The sequence below is a fragment of the Musa acuminata genome, chromosome BXJ3-5 (genome assembly GCF_036884655.1).
Source record: "Musa acuminata AAA Group cultivar baxijiao chromosome BXJ3-5, Cavendish_Baxijiao_AAA, whole genome shotgun sequence".
NCBI classification, from domain to species: Eukaryota; Viridiplantae; Streptophyta; class Magnoliopsida; order Zingiberales; family Musaceae; genus Musa; species Musa acuminata.
The window spans coordinates 2,655,760-2,679,231 of NC_088353.1; the positions used below are offsets into that span (position 1 = coordinate 2,655,760).

General features: G+C 44.2%; 4 protein-coding genes across 6 annotated transcripts; 2 read left to right on the forward strand and 2 right to left on the reverse strand.

Moving 5' to 3' along the window:
* Positions 1-487: 487 nt before the first annotated feature.
* Positions 488-13,791, forward strand: LOC135638062 (uncharacterized). The gene is made up of 2 exons (XM_065151011.1): positions 488-1,013; positions 13,444-13,791. The coding sequence occupies exon 1, from the start codon at positions 526-528 to the stop codon at positions 988-990; it is 465 nt and encodes a 154-aa protein (XP_065007083.1). The 5' UTR covers positions 488-525; the 3' UTR covers positions 991-1,013; positions 13,444-13,791.
* Positions 13,792-15,032: 1,241 nt separating this feature from the next.
* On the forward strand, positions 15,033-17,691 carry LOC135637792 (uncharacterized). Its single transcript, XM_065150589.1, has 5 exons — positions 15,033-15,194; positions 15,291-15,948; positions 16,045-16,308; positions 16,400-17,235; positions 17,335-17,691. The coding sequence occupies exons 1-5, from the start codon at positions 15,081-15,083 to the stop codon at positions 17,386-17,388; spliced, it is 1,926 nt and encodes a 641-aa protein (XP_065006661.1). The 5' UTR covers positions 15,033-15,080; the 3' UTR covers positions 17,389-17,691.
* Positions 17,692-18,081: 390 nt separating this feature from the next.
* On the reverse strand, positions 18,082-20,535 carry LOC103983853 (uncharacterized). 3 transcript variants are annotated; one of them, XM_009401166.3, is made up of 3 exons: positions 20,341-20,535; positions 20,126-20,217; positions 18,082-20,026 (listed from the first exon to the last, which is right to left on the reverse strand). In XM_009401166.3, exon 3 carries the CDS (start codon positions 20,020-20,022, stop codon positions 18,301-18,303), a length of 1,722 nt encoding a protein of 573 aa, XP_009399441.2. In that variant the 5' UTR covers positions 20,023-20,026; positions 20,126-20,217; positions 20,341-20,535; the 3' UTR covers positions 18,082-18,300. The 3 variants fall into 3 exon arrangements, with proteins under 3 accessions (XP_009399441.2, XP_065006663.1, XP_009399440.2); XM_065150591.1 differs by having other exon boundaries at positions 20,126-20,209; positions 20,341-20,378; XM_009401165.3 differs by lacking the exon at positions 20,126-20,217.
* Positions 20,536-21,387: 852 nt separating this feature from the next.
* On the reverse strand, positions 21,388-22,956 carry LOC103983854 (late embryogenesis abundant protein At5g17165-like). Its single transcript, XM_009401168.3, has 2 exons — positions 22,673-22,956; positions 21,388-21,897 (listed from the first exon to the last, which is right to left on the reverse strand). The coding sequence occupies exons 1-2, from the start codon at positions 22,789-22,791 to the stop codon at positions 21,627-21,629; spliced, it is 390 nt and encodes a 129-aa protein (XP_009399443.2). The 5' UTR covers positions 22,792-22,956; the 3' UTR covers positions 21,388-21,626.
* Between the last annotated feature and the right edge of the window lie 516 nt (positions 22,957-23,472).

Below are 23,472 nucleotides of genomic sequence, written 5' to 3' on the forward strand. Positions count from 1 at the left end.
ATTGATCTGTTTGGAGTTGGGGACTTTGCGTTCGTATCTGTTTGGAGGGTTGACTTATATGGATGAAAACTTGTGTTCATTGTCAACACTGGTCAAAACCGTGTTCCATAAATACAAGGACATCTGCTTCATATCATCCAAGAAAAGTTCGTTTCCGCTTAGAGGAGAGTTCATCTTAAAACCAGCAGAAATTTTAGATTGCAGGGGTAATTCGTCCATAAAACACTGGAATTTTCTATGGGTTAGCCTCCAGGCTAAGCACATCTCCCAACGTAGTTTATGTGGAGGATGATATATATATACAATCTAAAATATTTATATGCTGGTGATATACTTAACTGAGGATTTGAGATTTCGTTTAATTTTAAAATATTTATTAATTTAGTTGATAAAGGTTTTATTAGATCACAATAATAATAATAATAATAATAATAATAATAATAATTCCATATTTAGCTAAAACCCCGCAAACTCAAAAGAGCGAAGGGATAACAAGCCCGAAACAGCGAACGAGAAGCCACAAAGATGGCTTCACCCCTCAGCTTCCACGCCGCCGCACTCCTCCCACCGTCCTCCGCCGTCCCTCCCAAGTTCCTCCGCCGCCGCTTTCCTCCCTTGTCTTCTTCCGCTTCTTCCAGTGGGACCCTTGGGATCTATTCGCGTTTCGAGCGGTCTCTGGAGGACGTGTACAACGTGCGGGTGGAGCGACGGTTGTCGAGGGAGCGGAGGGCGGAACTTGGTGTCGACCGGTGGTCGGTGTGGAAGACCGGAGGGCGCTGCCGCCTCCCCTGGGATTGGCACGTGGACCAGCAGGTGTACGTGGTCAGCGGCGAGGTCAGGGTAGTTCCCGAGGGTGCCAAGTCCGGCGAGCGCTTCATGCGTTTCGTCGCTGGCGACCTCGTTCGCTACCCCAAGTGGTTCGAGGCCGATCTCTTCTTCGACGGCCCCTATGAGGAGCGTTACCGTTTCCTTGCCTATGGTGATGAATGAATCGACCCCATGAAGATGTTGAGGTACACTTAGTCGACACTGCGTCTTCCATTTGGTTCCTTCCAAGGAAAAATTGGGATTTTTATGCTTGTCAATCGTCTTTTTCTTTTAGTTTGAAGATTTTATTAGCCATATTTATTAGGCTTATCTTTTGATTTTTCTTTTATTATTATGATTGGGAATTCTCTTTGCCAAGTTCGAAGGTTTTAGATCTTTATATGCTTATGCTTCTGATCGATAAGCAAACTGTAGTCTAACTTTCCATACTTTCCTCAAGCATAGCATAAGATCTCCCCATCGCTTATTTGTTGTCCTCGTTACAATTAGAATAGGTGATATAGATTGGTGCGAAGGGATGATTGAAAGAGTTGTGCATTAAAGGAAGTATTTGAGGAGGAGGGGGGCTTCGTCGCATCTAAGAGCAATCTAACTTTGAGGAAAGGTTACATTGGAAGTTTGATTGGACTTTGTGAAGCTGATTGTTTCGCTTGAGCTATTTTTGGCGAACAAGCAAAAGACGATCTCATTGTGTCAAACTTAAATGTTTCTTTTGTTCTCTGAATTCTGGGAAAGAGATATTAGAATTTCTAGTTGTTAACATAGTAAATTAAAAGAGGTCTTTACTGGTGGCAAAAGATCCATGTACCCTTCCCCAAATAGTTAGAATATTGTGGCTTCGTTGTTATAGCATACTAAATAAAACGTCACAATTTACTTTCGTAAAAACCTGTATCATCTGGATTGCAGAATATGAGTTTAGCTATCCCAGGTTTCGTTGTGGTTCTGAGTCCCTGCCGCATTCCTCATGGCTTCCTTCTGGACCCTGTTCTTCCAGGACCTATAGGGATCATAGTTATGTAACTTGTTGAATTTTCTCTTCCATATTCTAAGGAACCCAATGTATAGTGCTGTTTTCTTGAAGAGCACTACCAATTGGTGTGATCCCTTGCAACCATGCTATATGGAAAATTTTTCCTTGTGAAGTACTGTTTTACATCAAACATTCGAGATTGTTGCTAGAAATTTTAAACAATGTACGTACTAGACAACTATGTAAGCACAAGAAATATTCACACATTGCACTCTTTTCCAACTTCATGTAAATAGAGTGCTTTAAGACCACAAAATTTGTATGCTTAAAATAATATTGCAGCTTGTAACAAATAACATCCACATTCCACTGTTTCTAGTAACATCAATATTGCCAAAGACTATGCCTAAAATAACTTTGTGCCCAAATGTCGGACCTTTTTTTATAAGGCATTTAAACTTCTACATGTAGATTTTTAGTAACCCTCCTGTCATAGACAAATCTGTACAAAGTGTATGCGATGTAATGTTTATATATATCTATGTCTTTCAATTTTATTCATGCTTTACACAATATGTAGATGATTTGCAGTAGGCTTAATAGCCTCATTTTGGTTGGCTTTTGTTGTTGTCTTAGTCCTATAAACGTAGATTGTGTGCAGTCGTCACGCAGATGCAAAATTTCTCAAAAATATGCCATCTAAAGAGTCATTTTGGAGGTTTTCTATCTCTACAGAGTGGTGTGGAATGCCAGCCAGTATAGTACCCAGGAGTTACTCGGGAGGCACATGGCTCGATGGGCCTTTAGGATGGTGTCTAGGGCTGGTTCATTGCCTTGTTCTGTAGTAGTGTCATATGGCTACTTGTGGGGACTTTTGGCCGTGACGGACCATCTTGGATCCTTTATCGCAATCGTTCAGAGCTTGCGAAGTCTATGTTTATAATTTACATTATCTATTAAGTATTTGTTGAAATTTTGCTTGTGGGATCTTGAGTTAAATGCTTCGTCTAACCCGTCTTCTTTTTTGTATATCCTTAAGAGACCATAAGAGATTTCAGCAAGGTTGAGCCTTTGCGGATGAGCATGCAAAGGTGTTGCATAATTTAAGCAAAACTAGCTAAGTTCGTGACAGATGGTATCAGAGAGGGACAAACACACTTAGAAACACTTAGCATCCAAACATGGGGACCTAGCGGGGCTGCATTGAGGGCACGCAGCACACATGGCCGTTTGAGGAAAATAGATGTAGAGACGTACGGAAAGAAGTTGCTCAAAGAAGCCGACATTCGAGATTGACATTAAGAGGAATGACCAACCTTTCGCACGAGAGCTACCACGAGGACAAGTGAGTTAAGAAGAATGCGTAGCGCACAAAAGTTGGAATGGTTGAGTTTGAGCTAGAACTCTACATTGGCAACCAAACTTGATGGCGCTTAAGGCAAGCGGAGTGCTTGACACAGGATGAGATCGTGCAAGGAGGGATAGGTTGCTCGTCGATTGAAAGAGTTGTACAAAGCTCACAAAGGTGAGGTGAACTGTTAACTCAAAGAATTCGGTACTCATGTAAAGGCTTGTATACGAATGATAGGCTATTTGTGTCCATCCCAAGGCGATCGAAACTCGATGTCATGGAGTATAAAAACTTTTTCTTTGTCATAGGAAGGATACGTCCGTAGAAGACTAAAGTGTACAGTAAGTTCAGTATGTTGCTAAGCCTTGAGGGGCGCAATGGGGGTTGTATTGGCGAAGAGTCGCAATCTAGCAAGCGCATTCACAGTGGCAGAACAGTGCATAGTTTTTTCAGCAAGGTGGAGTAGTCCAAGGAGATAGTAGTATTTGAAAATGCTAGAAGGAATGATGCAAAGAGAAAAATCGTTCCAATGAGACAAATATCCAGGAGGGATAAATCCTGGTTTTCTAGAGGAAGAATCATGTGCAACAGACCACACATGTTAAGGGGGTACCTTAAGACGACAACTTTATAAAACTCAATGGATCGAGCGAGTGGTGAGGAGTCGTTGCATGATCTCGCATGAGGCAATGCATGGTGGATGCATTGAGAGATCAAGTGGGGGAACAACCTTAGGCAACACTAAATGAAGACACACTTGAAACCGATGTGGAGATCGAATTTAACGAAGGGTTGACCTATGAAATGGTAGGTGCAAGAGCCATTATCAATTTGATGTAAACTAAGGAGCGGAGCAACCTAGGTGGAACTTGGTGAAGTGCCCAAGCCGTATAAAGGGAGTTGATGTAGAAGACAGAATATGGAGCGGAGTTACGAAGTTTTCCTTAGACAGAAGTCAAGGACATGAACTCTTGCAAATGCAAGAGCGAGATCATGTTGTTCCATAGGTCCCTTGTTTTGATAGAGCAGACTCATTTTGCATGGTGCCAATATCGAAGGGAGCCTCAAGGCATATGCACCTTATCTCGGCGAAGCAATTGATTGAGGCACTAAGGTGACTTAACTTATAAAGGCAAAGTTGGGGTCAAAGGGCCTTGGTACGGGGCAAGAGGAGGAAGAGGCGAGTACTCTTGAAGAATATGTTATAGTGCTGTCATTCGAATTGCCATAAAGGAAGCTGTGTGCAGCGAAGATTGTGCTAGGGGCAGGTCCCCATAATCCAAACAATAGCACACCAATTTCAGTGAAGTCGGTAGACTTAGAGAGCTGTTGAGTAACAGATTATCTTAGAGTTGCACTTCGTCCGTGTGTGACCCAAGAGTAGGTGAATGAAGGTTGATTGCCAAAGGAGCGAATATAATCGAAGGTGACATAGGCCCTGTGATGTATTGGCAAAGGCCACACATAGAGAGATTGTAGTCCGAGTTCAACCCATAAAGATCAGAATGCAATTGAGATGTCACTAGGACCCGACATGATGTAGCGGATCGTGGTGAAACAATTTGAGGCAATGCGACACACACAAGAGAAGTCTTGTGATGGACTTGATGATACAGAGGTGTGATCGGGAGCTACTGGGAGCTCCAATTTGATGAGCAACACAACAACAATAAGGGTTATGAATTCAAAGAGTGAATGTCATGGTATCGTAAAGGCGAGTCTTCCGTGCCTACATCGAATTTTGTATCGGATAAAAGCCTTGGGCATTAATATATGAGGGCGGTGTATCACCGAGGGGTATTCCGTATGTAAATACCAGTGAGTCCCATGGTGGGACTTGATCATACAAAGATATGATTGGAGCGGCTTGTCGCGGACAAAACTGTAAACAAGGTGTTTAATGTAATGCTCATGTATATCCATGTCTTTTGGTTTGTTCATGCTTTGCACAGCATGTAGAGGGACGGTCGAAGGCTTAATAGCCCCAATTTAGTTGGGTTTGGTGGCCATTTTAGGCTTGTAAATAAAGATTGTGTCATGTGGATACTTATGAGAGATCTCGGTCTGTAGTTGACCATTCTGGATCCTTTGTTGTGCAACCGCTCAGAGCTTGTGAAGTTTGTTTGTAATTTGCTTTGGTTATGAAGTGTTTCCTGAAATGATTGCTTGTGGATCCTCAGTGAGACGCTTTCTCTAACCTGTTTTCTCTTTTGTAGGTCCTAAGGGACTATAGGAGATTTCGAGGAGGCTGACCTTTGCGGACGGACATGCAAGGGTACCGCACGACTTAGGCAAAACCAGCTAAGTCCGTGACAGATGGAATGAGAGCGGGACAAGCACTCATAGAAACACTTGGCATGCAAACTTAGGGGACCTAGCGGGGCTGCGTTGAGGACAGCCAGCACGCGCAACCATTTAAGGGAAAGCGGGCATGGAAATGTAGGAAAAAGGCGTCGCTCAGAGGAGCGGGCATCTGAGATTGACATTCAGAGGAATGACTAACCTTTCGTGCAAGAGGCACCAAGAGGACAAACAAGTTGGGAAGAATGCGTAGCGCATAAAGGTTGGGATGGCTAAGTTTGAGCTACGGTTCAACATTGGCAATCATACTTGATGATGCTGAAGGCAAGCGAGACGCTTGATAAAGGATGAGACCATGTAAGGTGGAATGGGTTGCTCAACGACCGAAAGAGTTATGCAAAGCTCACAGAGGTGAGGGGAATTGCTAACTCGAAGAATTCGGTACTCATGCAAAGGCTTGTATGCGAATAATGGAGTGTTCGTGGCAATCCCAAGGTGATCGAAACTCAATGCCATGAAGCATTGAAACTTTCTCTTCAGCATGAGGATACGTCCGTAGGAGGCTGAAGTGTGCAACATGTTCAGCATGTTACTAGGCCTTGAGGGGTGCAGTAGGGACTGTATTGACATGGAGTCACAATCTAGCAAGTGTGCTTGTGGGAGGCAGAACAATGCACAGTTTGTTCAGCAAGGCAGAGTAGTCCAAGGGGATGGTGATCTTCAAAACTTTCAGAGAGAAGGAAGCGAAGAGAGAAGTTGCTCAAACGGGACAAATATCCAGAAGCGATAAGTCCCGACTCTCCAGAGGGAGAACCATGTGCAACGGACCACACATATTGAGGAGGAGTACCTCAAAACAACTTTACAAAGCTCAACGGACCGAGCGAGTCGCGAGGAGTCGTCATATGATCTCACTTGAGATAATGTATTAGGGAATGTATTGCGAGATCAAGTGGGGGAGCGTTCTAAGACAACACAAATGAAGGCACACTTAGAGTCGATATGGAGATCAAACTCAATAGAGGGCTGACCCGTGGAATGGTGGGCGCAAGGGCCACCATCAACTTAATACAAAACGAGGAGCGGAGCAACTTAGGTGAACTTGGCAAAGTACCCAAGCCGCATGAAGGGAGCCGACATAGAAGATGAAATATGGAGCGGATGCACAAAGCTTTTCTTGGATAAAGGTCAAGGACATGAACTCTTGCAGAGGCAAGAGCGGGATCATGTCGTTCCATGGGTCCCTCATTCTGATGGAGTAGGCTCATCCTACATGGTGCTAAAGACGAAGGGAGCTTCGAGGCATATGCACCTTACCTCAGATAAGCATTTGACGGAGGAACTGAGACGACTCAACTTGTGGAGGTGAAGTTGGGTTAAGAAGGCCTTGACACGGGAAAAAAGGACGCGAAGGCAAGTACACTTGAAGAACATGCCACAACGCTGCTATTTAAGTTGCCATGAAGGAAGCGGTGCGCAGCGGAGATTATGCTGGTAGGGGCAGAGGCCCAGGACCCAAACAATGGTGCACCAATTTTAGCGAAGTCGGTGGACTTCGGGAGCTACTAGGCGATAGACTGTCCTAGAGCGGTGTTTCGTCTAGGTGTGACTCTAGAGAGCGTGGACGAAGGTCGATTGCTAAATGAGCGAACACAATCGAAGGTGGAAAAGGCCCTGCGATGTGTTGGCGGAGGCCACACATGGAGGGATCACAATCTGAGTTCATCCCACAATGATCAGAATGTAATGAAGATGTCACCAGGAGGTGACATGGTGCAGCGGATCATGGTGGAACAGTTCGTGGCAATGCGATACACACGATTCTAGTCTCATGAGGGGCTATATCATACGGAGGTATGATTGGGAGCTATTGGGAGCTCTACTTCGGTGAACAACACGACGACAAAAAGGGCTATGGATTTAAAGAGTGAAGGCCATGGTACCGCAGAGGTGGGTCTTCCGTGCGTGCATCGAATTTTGCATCGGATGAAAGCCTAGGTCATCAGCGTATGAGGGCTGTGTACTATCGAGGGAAAAGTTTGAATGCAAGTACTAGTGAGTCCCATGGGAAGGACTTGATCATGCAGAGGTATAATCAGAGCGGTTGAAGAGTTGGACTACTCCAGAGCTCATATTCGCTTAAGGGAGCCCGGCAAGTTGGAGGAGAAGGTCGAGTAAGCAAACGTTGCTACCAAGGAAGCTAAGGAGAACATAATTGGTGTGAACCCCCCGCAACATGATGATAGAGACTATGCATGGGAGTTACTCTTTCCATCGACCAAGAGGAACTGTTTGGAGAATACAGAGGTGTTAAAGCAGAGGGTCGAAAGGGGCGAGGAAGCGATGACGAGTCCAGAGGGACTTAGCTACCCAAAAACCAAGCATCGGTTATAATGGAGGTGGAATCGGAGGAATGCCACAGTGCTATAGAGGAGGACGCATATGCGAGGCGACGGATAGTAGGGCCATGGGCACGGCAACGCCATGGTACCGCAAAGGCAGGACTTCCGTTGAGTCATCGATGCCTTGCTCTCATGGGGGGAGAGCGCTTGGTTGTGAAAGGGGCCGAGGAGGTAGAGAATGCAGAGGCAAACTCTAAGTATTGAGACAAGGCTGAGGGGCAAAGGCCAGGGAACTTAGTAAGACCGGTGTCAATGAGCTTCTCATCAAGATAGCCGAAAGTGAAGGACTTCGAGTTGTGCAAGAGTGCACGACCAAGGAACGAAGCAGGCAGTACGCGGTGCTGTACCTTTGCTACTCAGTGGAGTAGGCGATAGGGTTGATGGAGAAGACGGTACAATCCCAGAGGCGACTAAAACTATTAGAGACTTACTCCAAGTTGGGATGAAAATTTCTTGCATTCCAGAAGTTCGATGACATTGAGAAGGTGAATCACAGTAGCTAACTCAATGCAAGGAGTGCAAACACTTCGAGTGCTCCAGAAGTGTGAGCAAAGAGCGGGCGAAGGCTAGTAACCAGCTCGATGCATGAAGTACAACCCTCGAGGAGGAAGCGAAGTCAAGTAACCTTTGCCTTCTCAACTCTTAAGAGAATGGGTGAAACTAAGTACCCCAATTCTCTTATCTATCTAGCAAAGGAGCTCTGCACATGTTCAAAGACCCTTCGAAGAAACCAAATGGAAGACAATAGTTGTCAAATCCTCACTAATGGTGATCAGTGCTACTGAGATTAGATTATCTGCTTCATTTCCCAACAGAATGCCAATTGAAAGCGGAAGCGATGCGAAACTACTTGGAAGTGACAACTAAATGAGAAGAGTCGATAGGCAAATTTTGTGGAGGATGGACCCTAAAACTTCAAAAGTTTGCGAGGCGGTGCTCGTTAAAGCTCCAACAAGCATCCACCCAGTTTAAGCAGCATGAGGCATTTGAGAGACTGACGCATAGTAAGGGTGGTCTTTTCCTTCATCCGAAGGATCCGCAGGAACCAACAGGGATCAACACAACTATGCCAACCCCATACTAGAGTCAGAGTCATTGGCGAGTTGAAACAACATGACGGATCAAAAGTTCGACTACTCAACAACAGCAGCGGAGAGCAGTTGGAAGCCAAGAGGTGTATTGCAGCTGGAGCAGAAGTTGTAGACTCAGCAAAGGCGAGGAGTTGTAGTGTCGGCAAAGGCTTCGACGAGGACATCAAAGGAATAAGTGGGGGAGAATGTCACGGACAAAACTGTAAACAAGGTGTTTGTTTAATGTAATGCTCATATATGTCCGTGTCTTTTAGTTTGTTCATTCTTTGCACAGCATGTAGAGGGGTTGTCAAAGGCTTAACAACCCCAATTTAGTTAGGTTTGGTAGTCATTTTAGGCTTGTAAATAAAGGTTGTGTCATGTGGACACTTGTGGGAGATCTCGGTCTGTAGTGGACCATTTTTGATCCTTTGTTGTGCAACCGTTCAGAGCTTATGAAGTCTGTTTGTAATTTGCATTGGTTATTAAGTGTTTTCTGAAATGATTGCTTATGAATTCCGAGTGAGGCGCTTTCTCTAACTCGTTTTCTCTTTTGTAGGTCCTAAAGGACTATAGGAGGTTTCGGGAAAGTTGACCTTTATGGACGGACACACAAGGGTGCCGCACGACTTAGGTAAAACCAGCTAAGTCCATGACAGGCTGGAGACAAACTACTGTATAGCTCGTATTCATTTGAAGGAGCCCAACAAGTCATAGCATAAGGTCGAGTGAACGAACGTTTCTACCAAGAGCTTAAAGGAGAACATAATCAGCGCGAGCCCTGCAACTTGATGACGGAGGCCATACATGAGAGTTGCAGTCTGTCTTTCCATCAACCAAGGGGAATTGCTCAAAGAATACAAAGGTACTGAAACAAGTGGTCGAAAGGAGAGAGGAAGCGATAACGAGTCCAAAGGAACTTAGCTACTTAAAATGAAGCGTTAGTAAGGATGAAGGTGGACTTGGAGGAGTGTCACGGTGCCGAAGAGGTAGATTTACCAATTGCAAAGCAAATGATGCAAATGCGAGATGACAAATAGTAGAGCCATGGGTATGGCAACATCATGGTACTGTAAATGTGAGACATTCGTGGGAGTCATCGATCCCTTGCTCTTATAGAGGGAGAGCGCATGGTCGTGAAAGGGGGCCGAGAGGGTGGAGAATGTAGAGGCAAACTCTAAGTACCGAAACAAGGTCGAAGGCTAGAGGCAAAGGAAATTCATAGGACTGGTGTCAATGAGATTCTCATCAAAATAGCCAAATGTGGGGAGCTTCGGGTCGATGCAGAAGTGCTTGACCAAAGAGTGAAGTAGGCAGTACATGATGTTGTACTTTTTTTGCTCAGAGGAGTAGGCGACGAAAATGATGGAGAAGACAGTACAATCCAATAGGTGACCAAAACTATTGGAGTTTTGCTCCAAGTTAGGGCAAAATTTTGCTCTTTTCAGGCAAAACTTATTGCATTCCATAAGTTCGATAATAATAAGGAAGCGAATTACAATAGCTAACTCAACACAAGGAGTACAAATACTTCGGGTGTTTCAGAAGCGTAAGCAAAGAGAAGGCGAAGGCTAGCAACCAGCTTGATGAATGAAGTACATTCCTCGAGGAGGCGAGGGAAGTCAAGTAACCTTTGTCTTCTCAACTCTTAAGAGAATGGGCGAAACTGAGTACCCTAGTTCTCTTATTTATCCAGCAGAGGAGCTCTGCACATGTTCAAAAACCCTTCGAAGAAATTTGGTGAAAGACAATAATTGTCAAATCCTCATCAATGGTGATCAGTTCTACCGAGAGTAGACTATCCGTTTCATTTCCCAACAAAACATCAATCAAAAGCGGAAGTGATGCGAACCTATTTGCAAGCGACAACTAAGTAGAAGAGGAATTGATGGACAAATTTTGCGAAGGAAAGACTTCAAAAACTTTAAAGTTTACGAGACGATGCTTGCTAAAGCTCCAACAAGCATCCACCCAGTTCAAGTAGCATGAGACGTTTGAGAGACCGACATACAATAAGGTCTTTTCCTTCATCTAAGGGATTTGCATGAACCAGCAAAGATCAACGTAACTCGACTGACCCCGTATCAAAATCAAAGTCATTAGCAAGTTGATGCAACATTAGCGGTTTACATTCAACTACTCAACTACAGCGGTAGAGAGTAGTTGGGAGTCAAGAGGTGTATTGCAACTAGAATAGAAGATTGAAGACTCAACAAAGGCGAGGAGATGCAGCGTCCGCAAAGTCTTTAACGAGGATGACGAAGGAATAAGTGGGGGAGGACGTCGTGGACAAATCTGTACAAAGGGTGTTCGATGTAATGTTTGTTTATGTCTGCATCTTTCGGTTTTGTTCATGCTTTGTACAGCATGTAGACATCTTGCGATAGGCTTGGAAACCCCATTTTAGTTGTCTTTTGTAGCCGTCTTAATTATGTAAATATAGGTTATGTGCAGTCATTACACAGAGACAAAACTATCCAAAAACAGACAATCCAAGTAGCCATTTTGGGGGCTTTCTAGCTCCACAGAGTGGTGCAAAGTGTCAACTAGTATAGCACCCAAGAGCTACTCAGATGACGCATGATTGGATGAGCCTTTGGGGTAATGTTTAGGGCTGGTTCGTTACCTTGTTTCGCAACAGTGTCATGTGAACACTTGTAAGACCTTTTGGCCATTATGGACCACTTTGGATCCTTTGTCGTACGACCCTTTAGAGCTTGTGAAGTTTATGTTTGTGATTTGCATTGTCTATTAAGTGTTTGTTGAAATGTCTACTTGTGGTTTCCTGAGTTAAACACTTCCTCTAACTTGTCTTCTCTTTTGTAAGTCCTTAAGGGACCATAAGAAGTTTTGGGGAGGTTGACCCTTTACGGACGGATATGCAAAGGTGCCACACTGACTTAGGCAAAATCGGCTAAGTCCATGACACTACATACTTATCCCACTTCAACTTTTCCATGTTAGGAATATCTATTGCTTGCATATTGCAGTAAATTTCCTATGACATGAATATGTAAGACTTGTTTCTATGATTACTCAGTTTTTTTTTTTTTCTAGGAAAGAAGAATACATAAAGTTGAGTTGTTTACAATGATGCATAAAGATTCAAACCAACTGAATATGATGATATGCCAAAAACGACTCACATGACTGTTACATATGATTTGTGGAGTTGGGATAGTCATGTTGATAATTGAAGGACTCCCGTGATCCATAGAAAAAAAGGTGATTCTAATGGACAAGGCTTCCACTCCCATGCAAATTTACACAGCCTTACCCCTATATGGCTCGGTTATTGAGATCTATCACTTGCCCTAGTGGTGTATTGGCAATCCAATACTATGATGATTATCCCTTATGTCCAAGAAAGCTATTATTCATTAAAATTCAATGTGTTTTTTGCCCTGCTTCTGGTGAGTAGGAAACTAGCTGAAGTTACCTTACCTATAAATTAGACTGTTCTCTTTTTGAATCACGAGAGTTGCTGCAATAAAATGCAGGTGGTTGAACGATTTAAGTACATGTGATTGTGTCTAAGTATATATCTCTACAAGTTTTTAAATATCACCATGTAGTTAGGGACAAGATGCCATTGCAAATAGGCGTGTTCAAGTATTATCCAGACTTGGAGTTCATATCTTGTCTGCATGTTATGAGAAGCAGTTGCTATTAATGTGCTTGTCATAGTACAGTGATATCATGATTTGCAAATATAAATTGTTGGCTTATCAAACTTTCATGCCTTAGGTACTGCATGTCCAACCTCCAAAGCAGCAATGTATATTTATATAGAGCTTGTGTTCCTTTCAATCATGAGTTTCATTTTAATCTGTTCTTTCTCTTGAAACATTGACATACTATATTAACAGCGACTGCCATTTTAGCATACATAATCTGCTTTTATGTGGTGCATGGCTTGTTTTGCTGTATAATTATCCAGATGCATTTTTGCTTCTGTATGTTTTGTTTAAAATGACCAGTGGCTGGCTATTTCATTAACAGAGCTTTTGACTTAATCCAGTTACCTACATTTTCTTGTTCATTGCATAGTTCTCATTTTCAGGATCTAAGCCTGTATTGGTCAGTTTTTTTGTAGACAAGTATAAAAGTCCCAATACCTCGCTGATGTAAAATTTAAAGAAAAGATCAATTTTTTTGTTCTCAACATGAGATCTTGCAAAATTCAGCAACATTTTCATGACTGTGGATTCCACGTCTCCCAAACAATAATAATCTTTAGGCTACAAAAAGAAAAGAAAAAAACAACATTTGATGTAGTTGAATTTTAATCATAGTTTCCTAAAAGAAATAGTTTATCCAAATTGCAAGCGTATCTGTTTGTTGTCCATCTCTATAGAGCAGATGTCACTTTATGACCCTAGTCTTGTACATAGAGATTCATTACCCTTGTGTTTTTAACAAATTTCAAGCACTGGTGTTTGTCATCGGTTATTTCTTGGAACTGCAAATTTGTTTTCTCAGTAATGGTTATTCCTTTTTTCTTTTGGTTGCTTGCAGCAAGAAGTGCAGTAAAGAATCAGCAGACATCTGCTGAGCTTGCGAATTCAGCAGAAACCAAGAGTGGAATGAGAGATGCCAACACAGTCATCATTTGTAGGTTTCATAAGCGGAATTGTTTGCGAACGACGAGTCTCATATGTAACTCGTTACTTTTAGAAGTCTGAATCATTCTGAATGCCGTCTGCTTGGAGCAGTTATGAAAACTTGGAACGTTGGATTCAAGAATAGAAATTTAGTTCTTTTAGATATATATTGTTCTGCGTTGTTCGTTGGTCTGGCGAAATGCATGTTATGTGGACTATTGGATTCAATCATATTGGCACCTCATAAAGCTATATTTGTTTATGACTGAATTTTGTAATGTTGCGATGTTACAAATTCATCAATTTCATGAACAATCGTTGCAACTATCACTGGATTGTTGTCTGATCAGAATCCTTAACAAGAATTACAAATCTATGACAAATGATATTTTTATTTACTATTGTTGTACACTAATCATTTCAAATTCATATAAATATTTTTTTAAATAAAATATGATACACCAAATATTTTTTAATATTATGATACGAGTATGAACGAGTCACATCAAATATGTAAGTAGGGAGATTTAAATGAGAAGGGAATATAATTATCCTACTTCAGGATTTAAAAAAAAAATTGGGATGATTTTCTTAAAACAATACTCTCTTTTTGTTTTTTCCCAAAAAGGATCCCTAAATCTAAAAATCTCAAAACTATCCCCTCCTTTCTCCTCGTCATTCTCCTTCTTTACTATCGTCGCATATCATCGCTTTGATCCTTTACTCTCACTAAAGGTCTTATTGTCGATGGATAAGGAGAAGAAGAGAAAGGAGAAGAAAGGTAGGGGTAAGGATGGACAATATGCAATGAAGGAGAGGAAAAAGAGATGGAAAAGATACGAAGAAATGAGGGAGGATAGGCGAGGCAACGATAGCGGAGGCAAAATGGTAATAGAAAAAGGAGGGGGTAGAGGTGGAAGGAGTGATAACTTTAAGATTTTTAAACTTAAGAGTATTATTTTAAAATTTAAAAAAAAAATACTGTTTGAAAATAACTAAAAATTAAAATATTTTTTATATTTTCGAAGTGAGATCTGTCTCAAGCATAGTTGATAACCAAATTTCACGTTAATGATGATAGCATTCAAGTGAATACTTTTAGTTAAATTCTGTTCCAAAGAGTGACTGATTTCCCTTTTATTTTTATTTTTCTGTTTCTTCACGAACGAGTGGTGCTCACAAGTTGCTCAAAGAGAGAGGAAACACATTTCTGTGCTCTCTCCCTCCTTTCTTGTGCCTTTGGCGCCGCTTGTGATCTATCGTGACATAAGGGTCAAAATATTAAAAAGGACACGTGGCGAAACAAAACCACCCCCACCCTCTTCTTTTCTCTTACGAATCTGTACCAACGGTCAAATTTTCAAAATACAAGCACCACGCGTCCGCGAGAATCTGTTGCCAACGGTCGAATAATTCAAATTTCGTACACACAAAAATCCCTCTTACCTCTCGCTGTTATAAAAGGAAGTAGGGAGAAACGCCGCCACCGTGCAACCCAACCGAGCCAACCCTTAGGAGGAGGAGGAGGAAGAGGAGAAGAGAAAGCCAACCATGGACTTCCACAGCCTGCCGAGGAGAGAGCTTCAAGCCCTCTGCAAGAAGAACCACATCCCTGCCAACATTACCAACGTCGCCATGGCCGACGCCCTCCAGGCTCTCCACGCCGTATGATCTTCTCCCACCTCCCCCTTCCTTTCCTTTTACATTTTTGTTCCCTCTTTCCTCATCTCAGTCGTGTGTGTTTGGTTCCAACTCAAACAGGGCGGAGGGATTGAGGGCATGGAGGAAAAGCTGTGGAATCAGTCCCCCAAGAAAGCTCAGGCCATCTCGACCGACCTCCCGTGCTCCTCTCGCGGGACCTCCGCTCGCCGGGCGGTGGCTCCCGCACTTGTTGAGCCCAGAGAGCAGCAGGCGAGCCCCCTGCCTCGGGCTCGTCGAGTGACCGCAAAGGCCTCCGAGATCGAGAAGCTGTTCTCGGAAGAAGAAGATAAAGAGGAGAAGGATGGACCTGCAGAGACGACACCCATAGCTTTGGTCAAGCGCAGCACCACGAAGAAGTCCCAAGGGGCGACGACCACGAGGAACACCAGAAGAAGAACGAGCAAGAAAGAGGATGTCGAAGCCGCGGAAGATGGTCTCGTCAAGGCAACCAAAACTCCAGCCACTAGAACTGGCCGGAGAACGACGGCTAGGAGGGGAGCCGAGTCCTCGGTTAGGGTGGAAGAAGGGACAGAAGACACGGTGGTTTCGTCGAGGATCACAACTCGCCGGACGAGGCAGTCCTCGAAGTCGATTGCTGTTGATGACACCACGACAACCATGAGGAGCAGCACGAGGACCAGGGCGAGGGCTTCGATCCGTCAGATGGAAACCTTGGGCCAAGAAGAAGCAGCAACAGCAGCAGAACAAGCGGAAGAAGGTGAAGATGATGAACCGCAGTGTGGATTCTTCTTTCCTTTTAATTCCACCATGTCTTTCTTCGTTTCTTATTAGAGATCGTCTATGTGAACTATAGTCGTCGAGGCCAAGAATTACATGGAGGGACACGATGGTTCTCGGAAGAAGACCTCAGATTTGGCAACAGGCAAGATGCCTGATCTCGAAGAGACTCAAGGAATTGACGGTGAAAAGTGCGAACGAGATTCCAACTTGGAGGTCGTAGAAGCCGATCTTCCACCGCACCAGCTCGAAAAAGATGGATTGATCCCAGAATCTGAAGGATCCGATGACGTAAATGAGTTGGAAATTGAGACTCAACCAGAAGAAGAAGTGGAAGAAGGTAAAGCCTTGTCAAGTATTTATTCTGTGAAGCTTCTTGCTTCTTACCCTTGCAGTTCCTAACCAGTGATGATGATCCATGTGAACTCTAGGCATCAAAACGAATGATTCTTTCGAAAAAGACGACACAAAGCCGTCAGATTCGACACCAGGGGATGCTTCTCATCTCTGCGTCATGAAGTCACCAGAGAAGATCGAGGAAGAGACTGATGGAGATGGAGACAAAGATGTCCATGGCGAGAACTGTGAGCATGACAGCAATGTGGTCGTCGAGAACACCAGTCTTCCCCTGCATCAGCTGGCCGTAGACGACGCTGAAGAAGACGAAGCTGAAGTGGTCAATGAAGAACCAGTACCAGATGCAGAGAGAGGCTGCGAAGGAGAACAAGAATCACCTGTCAAGGGGCTCGTATCTTGTTTAGAGAATCTGGAGATCGAAGGAGATGCTGTGGAAGAGCAAAGCAAGAGAGAGGAGGAAACAAAGAATTCCAGCGTCCTGGATCTTTCAGCTTCAGAAAAGGACGCAGTAGACAACACTGCTGAAGTTGTTGCTTCCTCTCCTCCCCAGCAGATTCATCTGTATTCAAGGAGCTCCGAGAGGAGATCAAATGGTGTCGACTTGACTGCTGAAACCTTGACCCAAGTGGAGGTTAGAGCTGCATCTGGGCTGACACTGAAGGCTGCTGGAGTGATCTTCGAGGCGGAGAAAAGTGAGAACAAGATCGAACACGGGGACAAGTGCCAACACTGTGATGCTGACGATGAGAAGAAAAGCTTGGATGAGTCAACCAGGACAGCAGTCAGGTGCAGGGAAGTCAGGGTGGAAACTGATGCTGAGAAACAGGGTTCGCATGTAGACTTGAACTGTCTGAGCTTGAGAAAGCTGAAGATGCTGTACAAGGAGAAGATTAGTGACCTCAACGGCAAGGTAAGGCATCAAAGGTTATGAGTTCTTGTCAGGATTCGGCCTTGGGATCATGTATTTTGGGATCATGTATTTTGATACCTTTTGTCTTTTGTTGACCAGGTGGAAGGAAGGAGATTGGCTCTCGCTGAGATAAACAAGAACATCATTATCTAGCGGAGATGTTGATGATGATGATGATGATTGGCCATAATAAGGAGAGAGACTAAAATATATAGAAGCTGTCATTTGCTTCTATTTTTGGATTTCAGTATGAGATGAGTCTGTTGTTTGTGCTAAGAAGAAACCATGGTTTCTGCAGCAGAGCAGGCACTTTTTTTTTTTGTTGTTGTCCTGAATTGAATAAACATGTATTTTTGTGCTTTCCACAAGTAAACTTCAATTTCTTTAGCATTTGCAAAGATGGCAACAGGGAACCATGACTTACACCCAACTCAATTTAACCTACCTATTTGGATGTGCATGAACTCAAGTAGCCAAACGAGAGACTACTACTGAATGAAATGGACCTTAATTGGATTTCTCATGTGTCAATGAAATGAAATGGTCTTTCTCATCACAAATGCAAAATCAACAAATTGGTAGACAAAATATCCAACAATCCGTTTAGTTTCGAAAATGGTCTTCTTATCAAGCATTTTAGATTATTAGCATCACAATTGCAAATCAACAGTTTGTGCAAAAAAATTAACAGTACAACTCTTAGAGAAAAAGATATAACAATTTGTGTAGTTCCAAAAATGGTTCTCTTATCAGCATTTTGGTTTGGCATCACAATTGCAAAACCAACAGTACAACTCAATAATCAGAACCATAAATATTGTTATTCCACTAGATGGCGACTTCAGATGGAGAAAACTAGCCATTAATATTGAAAGATGGAGCTGTCAGAACTTTCCAGTATACATGTTATGCTGGGTATGATTTGTATGTAATGAAGATAATCCGATGAAGATGAACATATCATAGAAGCAACTAATTATATTACTCCACTTGATTTATTATCTAAACACGTACCAAGAGGTGAATAAGCAGAAGATGCCTCAAATCACTACTAGTCAAGGAGAATTAGTTCAATCTTCTTCTCTTAGACGAGTCAAGAACACCTCCATCAGCATCAAAGGAACCAGAGGTGCTGCTTCTACCTCTCCTCAGATTAAACCAAGATGACCCGGCATTATAAGGTTCTGCAAGGGCATCAGAACTAGCAACATCTCCCTGTATGTCTGCCATGGTGCTAGAAGCAGAAGCTTGATCGGCGGCCAATGCTGATTCAACCCGAGGCCCACTCACAAATGGGCTGGAATTTGGAGGATCAACAGATGAAGTAGATGCACCATATCCATTACCACTACTTGTAAATTGTCCAACCACCCTACCAAAGTTAGCAGTTATAGCAGCCGATCTGTCTCTGCCAACATCATACATAGAAAACTGGTGCCTAGCTCCATCTTGAAAAATAGAATCTGTGTTACTTGCAATAGGGGTTGGCATATTGTTTACAGGCAATCCAAGCTCCCCGGTGACAGATCCACTTTCAGGGTTCACCTCCCTCGACATTCTTCTCATCCTCAGCCTAATTAGAGCTCTACCATGAACACTGTCATATATATCTTGCTGGCTTGGATCTGCAAATGCTCCGTATCTATTTCCAGTACGTATTTGCTGATCCAGAATGCGCCTCCAAGATGCCGCAATTCCCTCATCCAGTCTCCTCGAAACAGACCAAACCTGCTGCCTAAAGCTCTCAAATCTATTTCCATGTGGCCTTGGTGGGATTTTAACGGCTGATTCTGCATCTTCCCCATTTTTCTTTTCAACACCAGTTTGTGAACTCCCTCTACCATAAATAGGTATGATCTTTGGTTCGGTTACCTCGCCTTTGCATACAGGGCATTCTTTGTGATCGGAATGAATATGCAGCCACTGGTACAAACATGGCCAGCAAAATAAATGACCACATGAAGTAACAACAGGTTCTGCAGCCATATCGAAGCAAATATTGCACTCAAAGTTAGCAGCACTTTTACTTTTATCTTCCCTCTCGTCTTCTGAAGCTTCCATTGCTTTGTTTTCAGCAATCAGTTTGTGTTTATCATTGCATTCCGAAGGTCTTTGGGAGCTCACTATGTCAGGCACCCTCTGCTCAGGATTAGGCAACAATGATGAACCAAAACTGAGCCTCTCACCAGAATGCGGAAGCGAAGACCTAAATCGCCTGTTTGGCCATCGATTGCTCGACTGCATCAGCCTGCTGAAACATAAATCAGGGTAGCAAGAGGGCCCAGTTCTCGAAGAGGGCCCATCTTCCGGACGCAGGGATTCACCTGTTTGAACGGTAATTGAGGGGTAAAAGCTAAAGGTTGCTGCGCCGTGATCTTGATGGTTTGCTGATCCACGAACAAAAGGTGGCAAGTAAGCTTCACCCGGTTCCTGCAGAGCAGGCAGGTGTTCGACACGGATAGGAGAATATGGGGCGTCAGTTCCTTCAGGGTCTCCAACAACCGGTTGAATAGGAGCGAAGCACGAGGCGTACTCGGGAGTGTAGACTCTATCGGACGGTAGAACAACCGGCAGCTCAGGGCCGTATTCGGCTTGCGAATTAGCGTGGGGAGGGTGAGACTCCGATGGTTCCACAGCCCCCGACATGGGAATTGGAGCACGGCCGTCCTCGACAGTGGTGGAAGGAGACGGCCGGGGAGGCAATGAGCTGAGCGAGAGATCAGAACCGAGATCACGACGGCGTGGAGGTGGGGAGCGAGGCAGACCGAGGTGGAGATTCAGATCCATCCTTCTGCCACCAAAAAGAGTCCAATCAGAAACCCTAGCCAAAGCCAGCACCAAAAGCAAGGATTTTTGTTCCCTTCGACTAGAATGAGATCTCGTTCTTCACCGGCGCAATTATCTTGCGGAAGATGAAGTAGGGTTACGGTTCCCTCTAAAGTGGCAAAGCAAGTGGCGATCGAAAAACGAAACCCTAGAAAGCTGAGAATTAAAAGTTACATTCGGTCGAAATCAAACACGAAACAAAGGGAAATCTCCAGTAATTACAACGAAAACAGATCGAAGAGCGTAGGAGAAGAAGGATTTAGAGAGAGAGAGTCTCACCCGGATTTAGAGAGAAGAAGGATTTGAGGGCATTAGATTCTCCTTTCTTCTTTTTCCCGCAGCCACCTCCGGGAGAGGCGAGGAACGAGGGATCGAGTACTAGTTATAGCCGCAGCATCGCCGTCTGAATCCGCATCGAACGGCTCAGATGACGCAGTCGTAGTCGGATTTGCCGATGGCTTCTTTGTGGCAACTACGTGTCTGCTGGTGATTCGACGAAGAGAATGGGCCCCCTTTTTTCTGTCCAATCACTAGGTGGGTAGCGAACATAGCGATCAGAAAGGTTTATTAAAAGAAGGTAATAAAGACTAATCTTACGTGTCAGAACAAGAGAACGGGCATTGCAATTAAGTCGGATTCAAGTCGGAATCCACTTCTTAAAGCCTTAATTTGAGAAGAGATCGATCGTCGAATCCGCAACCGACGGACACTATGTCTCTCTTATTCTCGAGGAGGAGACAGCAGGAGCAGCCTTGCGGCTTGAACGAGTCTTAACCTCACTCTGAGTTTTGCAGCACGGACTGCAACATGTTTAACGTGATAATAGCCTGTGGATTGAATGATTCTTCTTGGTCATGAACTTTCCCCAAATTCCAACCTCGTTTGTGATTTCACAAGCGATTCCCATATTTTCTGTGCAGTTTACCGTCCAAGGATTCAAGACGCAGGGAGTGATGCATGAGCTGCTAGCCACGAGATTCACGTGCGCATCAGCATCCCAGTGAACACTGCCTAATGTTCTGAAGCTTCATCTGCCTGTCATCATCACTGCGAAGCAATTGAATCTTCTGTCACACACCTACGCTGTTTACGCTTCTTAAATGGATTGTTTTTTTTCCTGTTTCAAATGAATAAAAGGGGGCATCTGTTATGATCATTAATTGCAACCAAGGCATCTTCTTGCACAGATCCAAAGAAATGGAAAAACTGATCTCTTAAAGCTTCTCGTTTCCCAAAACAGATGAGATCAACTTCCAAAGCAATCCACGCCTCCATCACCACGGTATCCAGAAAAGACCGCAAAGTAATACAATTAGCAACACATCCTTCAAAGGAAATCTGCAGATTAAGTTGGCAGTTTAAATGCATATAACAGAAAAGATCAAACAAAGATACGCAGTACCGCACGCCATTTACATTATCACCATCATCATCATCATCATCATCGTTACCATAGCACGCCATACTGAATCCAAGCAAAGAGTTCTGAACATGCATTCAACACAAGCATAGAGGTACATATTGCTCGCTGTTATTTATTCCCGCAGAGGCGACAGATGCAGCGGTCAGGGCTGAGGAGGCTTATCCAAGTCCTCCAGGGGGCGGAACCACACGGTCTGGTCCAGCGCAGACGGGCCGCTGCCTGGAGCGGCCGCCACCTTCTCGCCGGCAGCAGCGGAGGCACTGCCCTCGTCGGCCGGTCCGAAGACGCCGGTGGTGGGGTGGGGGCTCCAATACTTGTCGGAGTTAGCGTCGATCACATGGTCCGGCACCACGCTCGGCGGCACCAGCTCGTCAACGTTCTTATCGTACGACGAGACGTGCACGGCCCTCCTCCTGCACAAAGCACTAATTTGACATAGTTAAAGATGTGGGTTTTGTCCTATTCATGTCAGAATGAACGCGTCGAAGTCGACGGCACCGCCACAATGGGCTACGCGATGCAATACCGTCCCGGATGTGGATATATGCTAACATGGTCACCGACCCATCTCACCTACCTCCCTTGTGCAGGCAGGTAGTGATGTCCTCACAGGTGAGCCCCGTGGGGACCCAACGGGGCAGACGATACCCTGGGGAGGTTGCTGAGACCGGGAAGTCATAAACGGGTAAAAAATAATTATTATTATAATTATTTTTTTTTTTTGGGAAAAAAGATGCGCGGTTGGGAAGAAAATAACAGAAAGAAGAGAAAAAGTGAGACGTCGATGATCTCGAGGAACGCATCGTACGGATGAGATCGTACGAGCGGAGTCGGTAGTAAGAGCGCACTAACGCCACCAACGGAAGCACCGGTCCTTCATTGGTTTTTCATGGTTTTTATTCTATTCTTCTTTTTGAACTGCCAATGAGCGACAAAGCGGGTGTGACGCCAGAGAGTGCAAAGAAACGTGGTACGTATGGTGAATCGAAAGACACTAATGTATCCAATGATAGATCAGATCAGAGCTCCAAGTTCTCGACCCTAAGTTCATCCAGAAACATGATGTTGATCCACTTAAATTTCTCTTTACGAGCAACACCAGATCAAAAGGTGTCCCAAAACCCATAGAGAAGAAGAGTTAGTTAAATCGACGCAGTAATATTGATCTTGGTTAGGATGCCCTAATACCTGGAAAAGACAGGTGCCAGAGAGGCGACGGCGGCGGGAGCCGGAGCGGCCCAGATCTGGCTGACGAATCGCTTTCCGAACCCTGCAGCGAGCGCTGGCGCTTTCGAATTGGCTGCCATACAAAGAAGAGATGAGATCTAAAAGTAGGCAGAGAGCGCTGTGTTTGTCGGGAAGAGGGGGCGGAGGATCAAAGAAGAAGGTCGCGCTCTCCACTGCCTTCCCCCTTCTTCGGCAAATATATAGAGGACCCGCGGTAATCGCCCACCTACTCGCCGTGAACCACTTCAGCTGACAGAATGCTGCCCCCATCAACGGCGTTGAATCTTTTAAATGACAACAATGTCCTTCGCATGGGTAACGTTGTAATTTTCTGTAACTTAATTTACGGTATCCAAGATTGACCGTAATCACGACGATGCCTTTGGCATCAAGTAACGGGAGATGTGACGTCCATACCATAAAGATTGTAAGTTTGGGAATATTGTAGGCAATAATAGAGCACTTTACGTTGGTAGCATTCGCTACGGTGTCCTCGTCAAAAGCATTACGGAGGACAAAACCTTTACAGTCGATTATGAGAGGGCACATATATTGGAACTATTTGTAAGAGATTCTTCCACTGGATCGGGCATGTCGTGTGGTGCATGCAAGTTGTATGAATCCTCGAGCTGTTCACCGACGAGCATTGGCAATACAAACCAGTGATAACTCTCTCGATGATTTATGAGCCAGTGAGAGACCACAGTGTGGACATTCCGTGGCGTGATGGGCGTGCTCGGTTCACCAAACACTGGCGTGGA

Bases quoted from the DNA above. Each gene is read 5' to 3' on its own strand.
- LOC135638062 (XM_065151011.1), top strand. From the start codon at position 526: ATGGCTTCACCCCTCAGCTTCCACGCCGCCGCACTCCTCCCACCGTCC.
- LOC135637792 (XM_065150589.1), top strand. From the start codon at position 15,081: ATGGACTTCCACAGCCTGCCGAGGAGAGAGCTTCAAGCCCTCTGCAAG. The intron at 16,309-16,399 runs GTAAAGCCTTGT...TGTGAACTCTAG, and splicing joins AGAAGAAGAAGTGGAAGAAG to GCATCAAAACGAATGATTCT. The intron at 17,236-17,334 runs GTAAGGCATCAA...TTTGTTGACCAG, and splicing joins TTAGTGACCTCAACGGCAAG to GTGGAAGGAAGGAGATTGGC.
- LOC103983853 (XM_009401165.3), bottom strand. From the start codon at position 20,022: ATGGATCTGAATCTCCACCTCGGTCTGCCTCGCTCCCCACCTCCACGC.
- LOC103983854 (XM_009401168.3), bottom strand. From the start codon at position 22,791: ATGGCAGCCAATTCGAAAGCGCCAGCGCTCGCTGCAGGGTTCGGAAAG. The intron at 21,898-22,672 runs GTATTAGGGCAT...TGCTTTGTGCAG, and splicing joins CTGGCACCTGTCTTTTCCAG to GAGGAGGGCCGTGCACGTCT.